This window comes from Ictidomys tridecemlineatus, chromosome 6, assembly GCF_052094955.1.
Source record: "Ictidomys tridecemlineatus isolate mIctTri1 chromosome 6, mIctTri1.hap1, whole genome shotgun sequence".
NCBI classification, from domain to species: Eukaryota; Metazoa; Chordata; class Mammalia; order Rodentia; family Sciuridae; genus Ictidomys; species Ictidomys tridecemlineatus.
Window position 1 is genome coordinate 86,093,589 of NC_135482.1, and position 17,603 is coordinate 86,111,191.

Below are 17,603 nucleotides of genomic sequence, written 5' to 3' on the forward strand. Positions count from 1 at the left end.
ATGGCTGAATAAAATTCCTCTGTGTACATATACCATATTTTCTTTATCCATTCATTCATTGATGGACACCTAGACTGGTTCCATAGTTTGTCTATTGTGAATTGTGCCACTATTAATATATATAGGGGTATTCATGTATCCCTGTAGTATAACTTCTTTAGGATAAATACCAAGGAGTGGCACAGCTGGATTATATGGTGGTTCCAAGCCTACTCTTTCGAGGAACTTCCAAACTGATTTCTATAGTGGTTGTACACATTTACGATGCCACCAATAGTGTGAAGCGTTCCCCCTTCCCCACCCCCTTAGAACTGGGAATTGAACTCAGGGACACTGAGCCACATCCCCAGCCCTATTTTGTATTTTATTTAGAGACAGGGTCTCACTGAGTTACTTAGTGCTTCACTGTTGTTGAGGCTGGCTTTGAACTTGTGATCCTCTTGTCTCAGTCTCCCAAGTTGCTGGGATTACAGGCATGCACTACCGTGCCCAGTTAAAGTGTTCCTTTTCTCCACATCCTCTGCAGCCAGCATTTATTATTACTTGTACTCTTGATGACTGTCATTCTGATTGATGTGAGATAAAAATTTAGTATAGTTTTTATTTGCATTTCCCTAATTGCTAATGATGTTGAACTTTTTTTCATGTATTTGTTGGCAATTTGTATTTTTTCTTATGAAAAGTGTCCATTTATTAATTGGGTTATTTGCTCTTGTTGTAAAATTTTTTGAGTTCTTTATATTCTAAATAATAATTATCTGTCAGAAGAGTAGCTAGCAAAGATTTTCTCTCATTCTATAGGTTCTCTTCACATTCCTAATTGTTTCCTTCAATGAAGCAAATATTTAACTGAAGAGGAATACAAGCATCATATTTCCAAATCTGCCATAGATATTGATAGATACACAAAAATTGATAAGTTCAAGTACTTACCTTGTTAGGGTAAATAAACATAAGCATGTTTTATAAATTATGAGCATCCAACACAATAAAAATAAAATGTGTAATTTTTAACTCATTGTAAATTTTACATATGTAATAGAAAGTAGGGAATAAAAAGAAACAGAACAATAAACAATATGAAATACTAAGACAGAACTAAGTTTTAATAGAATTACAAAAAAGTAAATTCACCTATAGATGAAAAGACAGACTCAGACTGAATTTTTAAAAAGAATACGCAATAATGTCATCTTCAAGAACCACCCACTTGGAGCAAAAGACATAAAAAGATTGAAAGTGAACAAGGGAAAAAGATATACCAGGCATATATGAGCCAAAATAAAGCTAGGATATCTATAGTTAGCAGCTTTAATATCTGATATGTTATATCTATACTACATATATTTTTTATGAAATTCTTATGTTAGATTTAATAAGAACATTATATACCCTGATAAAAGGAACATTAGAATAACTTTAGTGTAATTCAGCAGTATTTCGTACAAAAAAATTATATGCACACCCTGTCTCAGCAATTTTCCTCTTTGATGTATCCTAGAAAATTATTACACAGGACCAGTAGTAGATATTATAATAAGAACAATGGCTACTGTATCAATGTTTGTGGTGGCAGAGTGTTGGAAGCATCTAAGTGTCCACCACTGGGAGAAAGATGGGTGAAACATGTTGGGTGCACACTACATGTATTATGCAGCTGACGGAAATAGTACCTTAGAGATGTGTATTTACATAACTACACAAGTTAATCTTTAAAATATAATGACTGTTGGAAAAGGTGAGGATGAGAATGAACTTAATAAAATCAGTTATGTGCATTAAAAGATAAATCACCACAAAACAATACACATTTGGTAAAACCACAAATATATACAATGAAATGGTTACTTATGAGGAGCAGGGAAATAAAAATAGAGGATACGAGTAAATAAACTAGAAGTGACCTGCAAGGACCAGCAATAATCATCTGGCTTTAACACAGGAGTACAATTAACTCAGTCCTCAGTTCCCAAGCACAAAAAGTGAGAATGATCAGAACCCACTCCAGTGAAGAATTAAAGTGTACAGAGTGGTTAGTTCAGAGGCTCTTCTGTTGGTTCCTTCAGGCTCATTTAAATTCACAACACAACTTTTTTCCAGCAGCCCTAGCCAATGGTACAGTGACCTAGGCTTCAGGATATATCTGGGCCTAAGAACTGGCTAGATGGGGCTGGGAGAAAAAATGGAGGCATTTTAAGCATGCTGGCAGCAGGGTCTGGGTCAGAACTCTAAGTCTAGGTTGGATAATAATGACAGACCAGAAGAGTGATACTTAGAAAGGAAAGGAAGAGATCTAAGTCCTAGAGGTCTGAAAGAGGTAAAAGGTGAGGGAAGAAAATGGGGAAAAAAAAAAAACAGATAAACAAGAAAGTTAAGCCAAATACTGGAATATTAGAAGATTTTACATTTCAGAGGTATGTGTTCAGGCATGACTCTGGACTATGACCATGCAGATAGGATGTTGATATGAAGCAGAAACACTAAAACATGAAGGGGCCAAGAATCTTGGAGGCTGAGTTGTTGCAAGGGGCCTTCTCAAGTACAGTTGAGCTGCATGTGATCTTTCTTGTTGTGTGTTCACAGGGCCCTTCCTCAATGTGTGGGGAGTAGGGAGTGGGTTCTCTGATGCATCTTCTTATAACCACATTAATAAACTCAGGGCCCATATGTCTCTACCTAACCTTAATTACCTCCTTAGAAATCTCTTCTCGAAATATAGCCACACTGAAGGTTAGAACTTCAACATATGAATTTGGGAGGGAATAAACATTCAGTCCATATTGTCAACCAAATGCTAAAGGTGAAAATGGCACCTTATCAGGAAGGGCCTATATAATATTTCAGAGAGAAAAGACTACAAGAAGTAAAATTGAAACACCTTAGGATCACCAAACACAAGGTATCTCCAAGACAGTATTCAGATACAGTGGAGCCACTAAGATTAACTAGGAAGCACAATAAAGGGAAAGACGTGATATTACAAAGTGATAGAAAAATACCAAAAGGGCTTGATTTTTATATTAAATCTTTCAAAAGTATTTTTGGTTACTGTATCTTAAGAGACTCCAGGGTAATCTTAATCTGATCATTTTCTAAATGAGACAGGCCCACAAACCCATGATCTTAATCAGGAGTTCTTTCTCCTGAAAATGGCCTTTCCATTATCCACCAAATTATCTCTACTCTTTTTGTCTGTCTCCAAAGAACTACTCTGGGAAAAAGAAGAGCAGAAACTAAACTCCATTCAACTGTCACAAAGACTGATGCAATGAGCAGTGCTCTGTTATCTTTCATTTTTATTACAAAAGGTAAATAAACTAATGTGGTCAAGATAGTACCAAGTAACATAGATAAAGTTCCGTGTCTTCTAACCAAGGAGGAAACTCATTTGTCAAATGTGGTCAAGTAGTTACATGTCTTTCTTGTTAATCATGTTTTTCTGGTTTAGAATATTTCAAAGGTGGAACTCAGAATCTTTTTTTGGCAGGATTGTTTTAGGTTCTTGTTAATGATGTCACCAAAACAGCCTTTTACAAAGCACTTACACAGCCTTCTGCTTTCATGGAGAGGGAAGCAGCACAATAGCATTTTAAATTCTTTCCACAAATCTCAGAGAAAAGAGAAGTTTGAATACCTTTTAAAATGTGGTAAGATTAAAAGCACAATGTTTCATCAACTAATTACTAAATATATAGTATTTTTATTAAAAAGTCTAATATTTCAACTATTAAGATTCATAAACTAGTTGATAAATAAATGAGAAATTTTAGTACAATCTGGGATGTTTGATTATGATCATGTGTTGAATTAAAATAATTCCAAAAAAATAAGTGATATGTCAAATGAGTTTTAGGCAGATTTTTTGAAATTCTGGTTGTGTGAAGGCATCAGAGGAGATAATCCAATGAGAGAGAATTTTATTATTTAGTTTTTGGCGGACACAATATCTTTTTTTTTTTTGTATGTGGTGCTGAGGATAGAACTGGGCCGCACTCACGCCAGACAAGCACGCTACCGCTTGAGCCACATCTCCAGCCCTGCAACCGCCAAATCTTTAGGGTGGAAAAAGATTCTTGCCTGCATAACAAATTAACAAGGACTTTTAAAAAATAAATTTCTGGTAAAAGTCAATAATATGTGGCTTGAGTTTATTGACTTTTATGTAATAAAAGAAAAACAATTACAGGCTTTGACTGCAACTCATCTAGAAGAGAAAAAAAATCATTTGCTGCTTATTTCAATGACATGGGCATTTTTAAAACGCTTATACACTAGTGGGGCTTCAAAAGCTGTTAGGATACTAGATTCTAAGAATACTTAATTCTGCTCACCTCTTGAGGAAATGGCAGTTAGTTAACAAAATATTTACATACTTTCCTCAGCTGGGGTACAAATAAATTAAAACTAAACCGTTCGTAAAAGTAGACGGGCATGGTGGCGCACACCTGTAATCCCAGTGGCTCAGGAGGCTGAGACAGGAGGATCACAAGTTCAAAACCAGCCTCTGGAACAGAGAGGGGCTAAGCAACTCGATGGGACCCTGTCTCTAAATAAAATACAAAATAGGGCTGGGGATGTGGCTCAGTGGTTGAGTGCCCCTCAGTTCAATCCCGGTTAAATAAATAAATAAATGAGGTAAAAAATGATGAAACTTATTTCTTACTTACAAAGTAGTAAAGCACAAGTTCTCCAATGAAGCAGCTTTGCAGTTACCAAATCCAATACACAAAAATTTTTCTGGATAACTATTTCCAGAGTTTTTAACCTCTGACCAAAATCAAATTCTGTCTTCCCATTTTACTTGTTTTTACTTTTTGTTTGATTGGAAATATTTCTCAAAAAATACATCAGTGTTTTTATTCATTCAAGAAACATATATCCAAATTTTACTGTGTACCTAAAGTTCTGAGACTATAAAATTAATGTACATGTCAATAAGAAGCATGAAGTCTATGCAGGGAGACACATTCATGAATGAAGAGAATTTGATGAGTCAAGTTTATATGATACTTTATAGTATGAGTTTTATAAAATTAAAACATTTGCTATCTGGCATTTTAGAAAACAAAATATTTTTGAAGCCTTGCTCTAATAGATTCCTTAGAATATATACTTAAATATTGTATTCTCTTGAGTACTTACACAATCAAATCATTTCTCTGACTTTGATGCCTAAAGCTTGACTGGTTATAACATTCCTGAAAAAGTATTGGCGGTGATGGGAGGAGTGGGACAGAAGGGAACAACTGACCAAGGAGCAAGATGACTTTCTAGAAGTGATACTTCCTAAGAAATTTGAGCAGAGTCTTAAAAGTTTTAACAGTAAGAATTAGTCTGGTCAAGGGAATGAAAAGAAAAGCATGAATGAAAGAAAGCACAGATATTTGAACAAGATGGATATGTGCCAGAGTGTTAACAGATAGATATCACTGTATCTCAAAGTATAAGGCAGGGGGGTTCAGAAGACATGAGGCTGAAGAGGAGATTGAAACCAAACATTGGAATTCTTATTTTAAAGATCCATATTCCTGGGTATATGAAGACTTCAGAGTTTGAAATTCAGATTTTTAAAAGTTAAATCATTGGAGAGGCCTGTGGAAGATAGATTTGAGGAGACAAAACTAATATCAAGATGAATAATAATAAAGGGCTGGGATGAACTAAGTGGTAAAGTACTTGCCTCACATGCAGGAAGCGCTGAGTTTGATCCCAAGTTCCAAAAAATAATAACAATAATAAAGAGAATTTTGAAAGAAACCACATGTGGGACAGAAGGAATAATTCCAAACCTATCTTGGAAATTAACCAGAAGCAATTAACTTTGAAAGTATCCCAATAAAATTATTAGACTTGAAGGATAAAGGAAAAAAATCAAGGTTCAAAAACAAAATAACAATGATCAAAATCAGTAAGGATAAGAAAATTAAGACAGCATTAGAACTTTCAAATCAAAATTTTCAAGGAAAGTAATCACAAGTCAGGAATGTTATAACCAGTCAAGCTTTAGGCATCGAAGTCAGAGAAATGATTTGATTATATAAGTACTCAAAAGAATACAATATCTAAGTGTACATTCTAAGAAGAATCTATTAGAGCAAGGGTCCAAAAATATTTTCTGTAAAATGTTTTTTAAAGGTAACTTATGATCTCTGGGCATATTCTTTACTTTTTAAAACAATCTTTAAAAATATAACACCATCCTTAGCTAAAGTGCTAGATTTGGCCCATAGGCCACAGTTTGCCTAAAACACCAAAAGATGTACTTTATCCAACCAAGAGAGAACAAAGAAATTTTAATAAAAGGACCCATGTAATTAAATATGTTCAATATATTTAAATGTGAAGCTAAGTCTAAAACAAGAGTGTAGGCATGGGTGAAAGAACAGTATGTAAATATTCTATGTTCTGACATGAAGAGAAGGTAAATAAAGGTGGAAGAAAGGAAAAGGAGAATAACATTATTGATTGTTCAACATAAAACAAGCTGGAGACAAAGAATAGAATTTAAAACCAAAAGGTAAGATAGGAAAAGCTAAGACAAAAGACTCCTAAAAAAAGTACACATAAAAGAAATCACTAGAACAAAAATACAAACATAAATAAACAACAAAATAACAAAGACACTAGAGGGAAAAAAATGATAAAATATAATACACTGTAATTTGACAGATTAATATGGCCAGAAGTATATCCAAACTTATCAGTCACATAAAAAATAAGAATGGATTTATTATTAAAATGCAAAAAAATTCAAATCTATTCATAGGGCAAAATCCAACTACATGCTGTATGTAAGAGCTATATCTTAAACAGTCACTCAAAAAAAGCTAATGGGGTGAAACAAAGATAAACCAAGCAAACAAAACAATAAGAACATTGGGTTAGAATCTGACATCGAAGTGGACTTCAAACCAAAAATAATTAAATAAAATTAATTCTAAAAGTCACAATATACAATGAAAGCATAAGTCAAGAACCAAATGACACAAAAACAATTTAAATGAAGCAGGAACTATAAGGGTTAGAAGAAAAATTGATAGAACCACACACTGGTGATTAGAGACTTTAACATATTAGTAATTCCAAACAGGTTTTGAAGGAAGAAAAAGGATGAAATTCGAACAACTTGATCCATAAAGTAATCCTGAGGGCAGGCCACAAGTCGGAAGTGTGTAGGGCAATTAAAATTCAAAAATCTACAGTCTCACTTGAAAAGCCAGAGGACAGACAGGGCAATCATAACAGTTTAGCTGGAAAGTGTATGCCTAGATACCTGCTTAAAAAAACAACAACAAAGTCAGTGCCTTTCAGATCATAATAGAATCAAGAGTCTACAACATATATCAATCACAATGTCTAGGATACATATCAAAACTATATCACACACACAAAGAAACAGGAAAATATAAACCATTCTCAAAAGAAACCAAATCAATGGAGATGGCTCCTTGGATGACTGAGTTGTTGAAGTTCGTGAATAAGGATTTTAAAGAAGCTATTATAATTAAATTTAGATCTGGTTTCTAAATACTACTTTTCAAAAAATTTCCTTGAAAAATATTGAGAGTTGGAGCAAGGAAGCTACAAAATGAGCCTGAACATCTCATGTTATCAGAAAAGCAAGTGCTCAAAAATGATGTGAACATGTTCAAAAGATATAGAAGCCAACTTGAAGGATCTCCCAATTACAAACTGAAACAATATGGGTAACACAATCATTGTAATGGATTATAGCCCATTATAATTAGATATCTGAATTCTTACTAATATGAATAGTTGAATAACTAAATGTAAGGTTAAAACAGGCACAGCTCCTTTGAGCAGAAATCCAATTTATAAATATACAAGGAACGATGGAAATAGAAAATCAACATTAGGCAAACACAATAATTACTGCAGACAAAACTCATCAATAGATGGTAAAAATTGTGGTAAAAAAGATTTGCACAGTTTGAAAGTATTCCCCATCCCAAGATGTTTACTAATTAAAAGGGGAAAATCTGGTAGACACTATTTCAATCAGTAAGGGTAAGTCACTATAGGTTTAACATCTTTAATCTGAAAATCCCAAATCTAGAATGCTACAAAATACAAAGCTTCTAAAGAACATGAAAACGAGTAGAAAACTCTATGCCATGACACTTTGTTTCATGTACAAATTTAAAATACTGCACTAAATTATCTTCATGCTATGTATATAAGACCTAAAACCATAAATTTCATGTTTAAATTTTATTCCATCTCCCAAAAATATTTCATTATATACATGCAAATATTCCAAAATCAGAAATCCAGAACCCTCTGTTTTCAAGCATTTTTCAGAAAAGGGATTTTCCACCTGTAGTAATTTACAAGTTAACATCTTTCACACATTCCTATGATACCGTGTTTTTTTTAATATATTTTTTTAGATGTTGATGGACATTTATTTTATTCATTTATTTATATGTGGTGCTGAGAATTGAACCCAGTGCTTCAAACATGCTAGGCAACAACTGAACCACAAACCCAGCTGCAAGCCTATGGCATTCTTAACACACACATATACTATATAATTTCAGTAAGGATAAAGGAACAAATATGGACAGCAAGGAAAAACTTCGCAGTTGAATAAAAGATATTAGTGATATCATTCTCAGCATTTTGGCTAAGATCAAGCATAGAAAATTAAAGTATCAGTATGCACTTATATATAAATGTTCATGTCCATCCTTTCTTGCTTGGTCAGCAAGAAGACCCTAAAGATAAAAGACCCAAAAGATAAATCCCAAAAGCCAGGAGCATACCGAATTCTCAAATCTCAGTTTCTAAATACCATTCTTTTTAAAAAGAACCAGACTCCTTAGAGAAATGGCTGATACCAGGGATAAGGGCAGAGAAGGTACAAGATGAGTCTAGAATGTCTTGCTTCCCAAAAAGAAAGAAGTGCTCAGAAAGTGTTGTGGGCCTCATAATAAGACACAGTATCCATACTTTATAGGACTCTCCCAAGTCTAATCTCAGATAATTTAAAAATCAATATAGTAAAGATTTTAACTCACTTTATGAAACAGAAATCTATGAGTCTACACTTGAAATAGTTTCATGGATGATAGCTAGCTAGAAAGATAAATAACAAGAGATCAATTCCTTAGAGTAAAATGCTGATAAACATGGAACACAATATAGAACTGAAATTTTTTTGCAATTATCATAATTAAGATTATTTTGAGATGTTTGATAAGGGGTAAAGTAACTACATAATCTGGAAGTACCTTCCCCAGAGATCGCCCATTAGTTGCAAGGAGGAAAACAGCTATACAGCAAAGACAGAACAACACTTTAACCAGGCAATCAAAATTAAGATAACAACCAGCTCCTCACCTCAGATGTGAAATCCTAACAACCCTGCCTTCACTTTAGTAGTATGTTGGTTGGGGAACATTTATCCTCAAGCTTCATTGGAAAATACCAGATAAACCAAAATTAGAAAACATCCTATAGAAAATCTACATACACACTAATTATTAATTATTTTTGTTATAGAGAACTGATCCACCTGAAGGCAGAAAGCATATCTTAAAATCTTTCTCTCTACCATCTCAATATCTGATTATTTTTAACAACTTAGTGAACACTGAAGACACAAAATATAATGAGATGGTTAGAATAGCAAATTTTGAAACTAAGTGAATAGAATTTTTCTTAAGTAATATTTCACACTCTCATTTCAAATTCCCAAAAGTAAACCTTTGCAAAACTTTTTAACAGTATTATTGTAAAATCAGAATATGTGAAATATAACCACTCCAAATATACATTTAAATAATGAGAAGTCTTATATATTCAGATACTCTACAAAAAGAAAAAAATCTCAAAAATGAATTGAATTAAAAAATTTATAAATACAACTGTAGTTAGAACCCAACTTTATTGTTACAACCAATTTTTATTTACAGAATATAAATCTCTTCAAAAAGATACATTCCTTCATTTAATCAATGGTAAAAAGCCTTATTAATATGGAAATAAAGGCTAAACATCACTTATATTTAAACAGAAAAACAAACTGCTTCCATGAAAAGTTCTTGAACATATAGTAAAAATGTATTTTTACTTAAGCAGTTACATGAATGAGGCCGTTTTAATTTTCTTCACTGGCAATGCCATTTTTTCCACAGAAGAATTTTACTTAAATTAACAGTAGTAAAAATGTAAAAATTAAATTTTAAACATGAATTATGCAACAAAAAAAACAGGAAGTATCTCCATTAGCAAACAGACTAACAAATTCTCAGACACTCAGATACTTTCTGAGGCATATCAAAACACCTACATCAAAAGTTGCATTCATTTGAGAGGTATCAATACATTTTCAGTGCTGAGACTATTTGTAGCACTTACAGTATATACAAAGCAGCATTATACTACTATAGTTCACATTTGATAAACACAAATTTAAGCTTTATGCCACAATTTCCCAATTCAACAAACAGCTAATGCAATGACAATTACTCATTCCATTTTTTTTTTCCTTGCACATGGGATAGCCACATCTTCTTCCTTAGAATAACAGTATGTTTTAAAATTCAAATACTTTCTATCATGGAAACTTGACCTAACTGTACAAAGCCTCCTAAACACAGTAGAGTCAAAAGTTTCTTCTTTGTAAATTCCATAAACTTATAGTTATTTCAGTACAGTTAAATACAGAAAACTACTTCAGATTATTGGACAATAAAATTCTGTATGTCACTACCTGTATTTAAGTAGGAGCATACCACAACTAAAACCACGGTAAGTAAACACTCTCATCTCCTCCACTGCTTTTTGGGGGGCCTTTTCCAAGTCATAGGAGCTAGTTTACATGGATACCACTGGATTTCAATCTATCTCTGATAGTTTCTTATTAAGAGTTTTTAAACTTAACTTTCAAAAGCCTACCATTCCAATCACCTAGGGTTTTTTTTTCCTTTTCTCTTCACTAACTAGATGAAATATAATATGTAATGCTTCCAAATTTTATAAACATCCTGTGTTTCATTAAAAGGATTAATGGTATCTAAAATACCATTAGTGGGTAAGATATTAACCAAAAAAATGAGATTAAGAATATTTTAGAGAGCACTGTTTTCATAACTAGAAAAGTTATAGATTCATAATGAATACAGATATACTAATATCTTAACCCTGCTGATTTATAATGTCAGTAGTACAGTAAGTGCATGCAGGAAAGAAAAAGAAAATTTCAGGAGAGAAGTCTACTAAAAAAAGTTTTGGATGATGCCTGAAACACAAAATAATTTTATAGTGCTTATAAGCACCATCATTTTTTCCCCCATCCAAATAGTTCAGATTTTCTTCCCATATCAAATTCTGGAAATAAAAAATTTTCAGTCTAAAAATTGTTAAAAAAAATTCATTAGGTAATACATCTTATTAAATTTCAGATTTCACATATCAAAGCAATGTGAACCATGTGTTTTCTTTTACAGTAACATTTTTTTATAGACCGAGTACAAAATTGGGGAAATATTCATTTAAAATAATTGATACACTTTTCTGTTTAAGACATCAAACCCAAAAATTAACACTGTAATCACACATGTGGTATGTAATAGAAAAAAAAGGTAGTTGAATATAACATTTAGCTAGGTTTTATTTTTAAGAAATGAAAATAAAACAGAGTGCCTTAATATGTAACTAAATTTCCCAGTAAAAGGACATTCTGAAATCTAATGGACCAAAGAAAAAACAAAGCTACTTTACCACATTACTTTAATTCTTTTTCCTCTGTGCATAATAATTACTAGTATTTACCTTCTGTGTACAGTAGTACAAGTTGATGCCAATAACAAAACTCTCCTAGCATAAAGCACTGTTTACTTTGTCTATCAACTGAATAAGTGATTAATATTAAATGTTGAAGTCTTTACTACTTTGGAATGCAGTATAAAATGCTTCAAAATAAAGCAAAAAAACCAAATTGACAGTATTTTTATTTATATTATGAAGTAATGAACTAAAACTGGTACTGAAGTCTTCTGTATAATGTAAAAAAGAAATATCTGGATAATTTTAAAAGTGGAGGTTTTTAACTTTTAATTGAGAGTGTTTGGGGGGACTTTTTTAAGTCTGGAAGTTTTAGTTAAAATACTTATGAAGTTAAAGTAAATATTTTTAGTAAAAAAATGGATATACTTGTCATTAAAAGATCACCTATGTCTTTTCTGTCTTTTACAATCCTACAATGAACAACTTTAGAGAAGTCACCTGAGAAATTTTTAAGTTGAACTAAGAGAAGTTATTTGCCATCTCTTTATGGGATTAAGATTCACACTAAACTTCAAAGGGGTTTTTTTTTGTAGAAAATATTAACAAACATATTTCCACAAACAGGAAAAGATAATAATACATCAGTATATAAGCATTAAACTATATTTTCAGTTTCCTTTAGTTTAGAATTGTGACTCAAAGAATGAAACTCTAATACTATAACAGTACATAAATTCACTGCTTCCAGGAAGCTAACCTTACAAAAATTGATGGCAAACTGAAAAATGAGAAAAGTCTTATTAGGCACTGAGAGGCTAAATAAATAATTACTGACATTAACCAAAGCTGATAAAACCCTATTTCCAGTTCCTGTCACCTCACTGTACAGCCATAACTGTTGGCTATTTTCAGTCTAAAAGCAATGAACTAGATTCATTTCCTGACAGAAAAAAAAAAAAGTCTACAAAAGGGAAGAGAATGCAAAACAATACACAATCTCATATGCAAGATACAATTCACACTTATTTACAAATTTTTATTTACACTGCTTTATACACATTCCAGGCAGACCTAGTTGATGAGTTTTGTGCTCATATTGATCTCATATGATCATGTCAACAGTATGATTTGCTACCACATCTCTTTGATTTCCAGAAAATGTTGGTAGCATGGGGTCAGGAGAGGAAAAAAAAAATCAAATATCATTGGTTACAAGTATATAAGGGGGGATAAAAGAAGGGGGTGGAATTTTGCTTGTTAAAAGCATTGAGGCCACTATGGTCTATTGACTAACATTGAACATATATGAAAGCCACTTCTAACAACCATTTTCATATATACAAAATGAGCTTACTACCAATTGAGTGATTAGGTAAGGCATTCAAATTCCTTAGCTTAACATAAAAAGGCAACTGATATCTCAGCAAGCCACAAGACAAATTTTAATTTAAGAGGGATGATTTTAGAGTGCTGTTGAGATTTACTCTTCTTTAGAATCCCTTAAATGGCCAATATAAAGAGAAGCTATTTTGAACCCTATTGTTAATCTGCACCATGATCCGCAAAACCTGTACAGGAAGCAGGAGCATCACAATACCCTCAATCTAGCCAGAATGAGGGCAACAGTTTAAGTATCTTAACTTGTTCCCAAGATCCACTGAATACTTCTTCCAGGACTAAAGCGACAGCCTTTATTCCCGGCTACATTCAATTCTATATGAATCTCTCTGAATCACTTAGTATCACAGCTAGCAGCTATGCGCAGACTAACAACAAAGGCTCAGTGAATCTCTATTCAAAATAGTTTGAAGTAAGATTATGAAGTAAGGTAGAAAAATGATCTTCTTTCCTCCCATAGTAGTATAAGATATATACTCTTGGACTTTAAAAGTCAGAGAGCAAAAAATCAAGAGTAACATTACATATTCTTCATCATTCTATGCTAATGTTCAAACCACAGATGAAAATTCCACCAAAAACAAGTTTTTTTGAATTTACTTTAACATTATAAAAAGCTACTCATTATTTAATTGGTTCCATTTATTTAATCAACTAGGCAAAATTTTATTGATCTTACAGTAATATGGTTTATAAAAACAAAAGTGAACATTTATAACATTGGGGAGGTAGAAACCAAATTTTGGTCTAACACTGTTACAGATACAAACATTTTAAGAGTCTATTTATGTAACTAGAATGTACCATTTTAAATGGTCTGTAAGTGTTTCTATTTACTTTATTATCTTGAGATAATCCAAGTAATTTTAAAGCACTTGTCTGAGAATATAAGTCATTTGGAATAATACATCAGACTCCCCAGAAGATTTCTCAGAGGATAAATTTGTAGTTGCATATCTTACAAATCTTTGAATATGCAGATCCAGTAAGCCAACTTTGTACATGAGCACTTACGTGACGAAAGTGCAAAGCCTGTCAGACTAATTTTCTAAGTATAGTTAACCATGACTGCTCAACTCCACAGAGCAGTCTTTAAAACTTGAAGCCTTCCTAACTATCCCAAAGATCTAACTTTCTTCCATAATATAACTGCCTCTCTCACCCCTAAACAAAATATATACTTAAACAAAAACAAGATACATAAAAACAACAGAAGCCCTCCTACCATAAGTATTTCTGCTAAATTCACATTTTGTTGCTTGTCAGATTTTAAGTATACAAGATCAATGTCCTCAATGTTCCTTATTTAACTCATTCACTGCCTCAACATATTACTCTGAAATTAAATGTATCAAGTAATTATTTGCTATCACTCTAAAGACAGAACCAAAGTAAACCATGAAACCAAAAAAGGAATGAATCTGAATAGATTTTTTTAAAAAAAGAATCAATCTAAATGATATTCTTTATAAGAATGACAATTTTGTGTGTCTGTTTGAAAATTAACAATACAAGCTATTATGTAATAAACTAAAACATACAGTATCTCAATTAAGTAAAACAAAATTTGGATTAGAAACAATTTGATACCATGAAATTTTAAAAACTGAACTGGTAACTCCAATGTCCACATTTAGCACTTGAAAACAGTACTAACTACAGATTTTGGTAACATTAAATCATTATTCTTATTCCAGGGTTATGTGGCAAATATAAAGAGACAAGAATTTAGTTCTAAGTTGTAGTTCCCCAAAAGGAAATGTTTTCCAATATTTAATTCAAGAAGATGTACCACCAACAGAGACATAAATGTATTTTTCCCTTCTAAGCAGATATTTTTATATGAAAACCCTAAATTATCTATACCAATCAGTGACTGGTATTTCAAGGGTAAATAATTCATTTTACTTAGAATCAAGATAAAAAAAAGTTACAATGAACAACCAGAAAATTTTTGTAAAATTATAAGATAAAACTTAAATTTCTCTGGAACATTTTCATTGCATACACTCAACAAACAAATGAATCAGATGAAAGAAGTCACAGATCATGTTAAATTCATAATAAATAATTCACATGTAACAGAGTAAATTATCACAGAAAGGCTTAAACTGACATCTTTATACCTTTTGCAGATTTAACAAATATCTAATCCACCACATACTGATAGCAGTAGGTATACATTGTGACATCACTCAAGTCTATTTAAAAAATAGATTGGTTGTTTTGAGGCATAATTTGTAAAGCAAGATAACCAAATTAAGTAACAGAATTTTAACAAATATTGGCTTTTTGGAATTTCTTAAGAAAACAATTCACAAGCATTGCTCAGCTACTTGAGAATAATTAAATCTCTTCTTTACTCAGGCACTTTCAATGCAGTAACCTCAGGCTTCATTTTAAAGTACTGGTTAAAACGAACAATTGCATACCTAATGAGAAAAGAGAATAAATGACAAAATCAGTCAAAGTTAAAAAACTTAGCCCTCACCTCCCATCTTAATTTCTACTCTTCTAAGCTGGATTTTTGTAAGTTTTAAGAGTTTCAAAGGACATATTTTGAGTTTACTGCACCACCTACTGGACACTTCTAATACTGAGAGCACTTAACAGCTTCTACCAGATTTCTTTACAGACCAAATCATTAAATTCATGCAGCCTTTGTAATGACTGAAAATAATAACATAATAATGTTCTCTATGAGTTCTAAATATTAATTCAAAGAAAAGTAGAGACAAATGCAATACATTTAATAAAACTGAACTTACCCAAGAAAATCAAACTCAATAGTAGAATATTTGGCTTGAATCAGAGCCCACAATCCCCAAAAGAAATGAGAAGCCTTAAAAGGGGAAAAGAAAAATCAAGAATTACATTAATGCGTTTCTTTCTAAAACTAATATAAAAATGTTAACTCCATTCTCTTCATCAATTACATGCATGGTTCTTTCCCTCTCTCTTGCTGGGATTTAATCTAGAGTCTCCCTGGAACTATACCCTCCTCTGGCTCCAATTCTTACTTTCTTACTGCTCTTTTTATATTATTTTAAAAACAGAGAAAATACTGAACAGTACAGTTACTGGATAGATGCAGATCACTTACTTGTCTATAATAGAAGAGGTTACAATAAATTATAATCACATAAAAAATAAAGCCCAATTCCTATAACTTGCTTTGTATCAGCACTGTCAGATGTTGTCTAAATGTTTTTAATGGCTATTAACTCCTAACAGGCTTTCTTATAACACATATTATTAAGAATCTTTCCTTCTTGACATAAAAACACAAACAAAAATGAAAATGCAAACCTCAGAAATAACAAATATATTTAAAATGTGAGACTGTTCTAGGAGCAACAAACATTTGAAAATAACTTTATTGGCTCAAATCTGCACAACCAACATAACACAAAGTAACAAACTTTATGGCAGCAAAAAATTATGTTCAGACTTAAAGAGAAATTACAGTGTAAATAGTAACTATATCTGAAATCCATCTTCAGTTAGACCTAATGGTACTTTAAAATTCTGGTAAGATTTTACTTCCTCAGACATAATAATTTATTGTGACTAGAAATACTCTAACAAAAACTCTTAAAGATAAGGTTTTTATTTCAGTTAAATTCACTATAGCAAAAGCAACAAAAGGCCTCTAAGAAAATATTACTTAATAGCTGTGAATTTTGTTATTTTAAAAAAATCTGATTTGGTATGTGAAACAACACAGTGTACCAGAAAGAATTATTTAATTTATAAGGTGCACAAGTGCAAGTCCTAGTTCTATTACTAATTCCCTTGGTAACCTTTAAGAAGTCACAAATTTTTAACGTCAGAACTATCATTTTATGATGTTCATAATATCAGCCATTCAGTATTCCATACAGAATTATTTTAAAGACAAAAGAGTATCTGTTTTTAAAAAGTTTTCAAGCTAAAGTCCTCTATTTACTCTTGCCTTCCTCAAAAAAATATCATTAACAGGATAACTTCCTACCACAAATACAAGTAGAAAAAGAATAAACAATGTAACAACTCCAAGTAGCTAAAGTCACACAAACATGAAACAAAATTTTTTGAAAAGCTATGCTTTGAAGTGTGGCTTTGAGCAACCTAATTAACAATTCTTTGCCTTTGTATCCATCCTCACCTATAAAACACAGGTATAATAGTGTCTCTACCTGGCATGTAACAAACATTCAAGAGAATTTCAGCTATTGTTATTACACAAAATTAGAATGATAAAAATGATGAAGATTTTTAAAAATAAACTTCCAGTTTCTACCTAAGGAAGTATCTCAGATACTGAGAATTAAATAATTAGATGATATTCTTTTAAATATCTCAATCAATGATTCTCAAACCCAGAGTCCCATAGGGATTGACACAAATGAAATATATAAAGAAAATGAACAACAAATGACACATACAAAATATAAATTGAGCAACTAGTG

General features: G+C 31.9%; 1 protein-coding gene across 1 annotated transcript in view; it reads right to left on the minus strand.

Annotated features, from left to right (window-relative positions):
* Nucleotides 1-9,891: 9,891 nt before the first annotated feature.
* Nucleotides 9,892-17,603, minus strand: part of Etnk1 (ethanolamine kinase 1) — a 64,294-nt gene continuing 56,582 nt past the window's right edge. Inside the window, exons 7-8 of the mRNA XM_005328899.4 lie at nucleotides 15,921-15,994; nucleotides 9,892-15,584 (exon numbers count right to left, since the gene is read on the minus strand). Of these exons, the coding sequence (XP_005328956.1) occupies nucleotides 15,512-15,584; nucleotides 15,921-15,994 (147 nt within the window). The 3' untranslated portion in view covers nucleotides 9,892-15,511. The remainder of the gene's footprint in view (nucleotides 15,585-15,920; nucleotides 15,995-17,603) is intronic.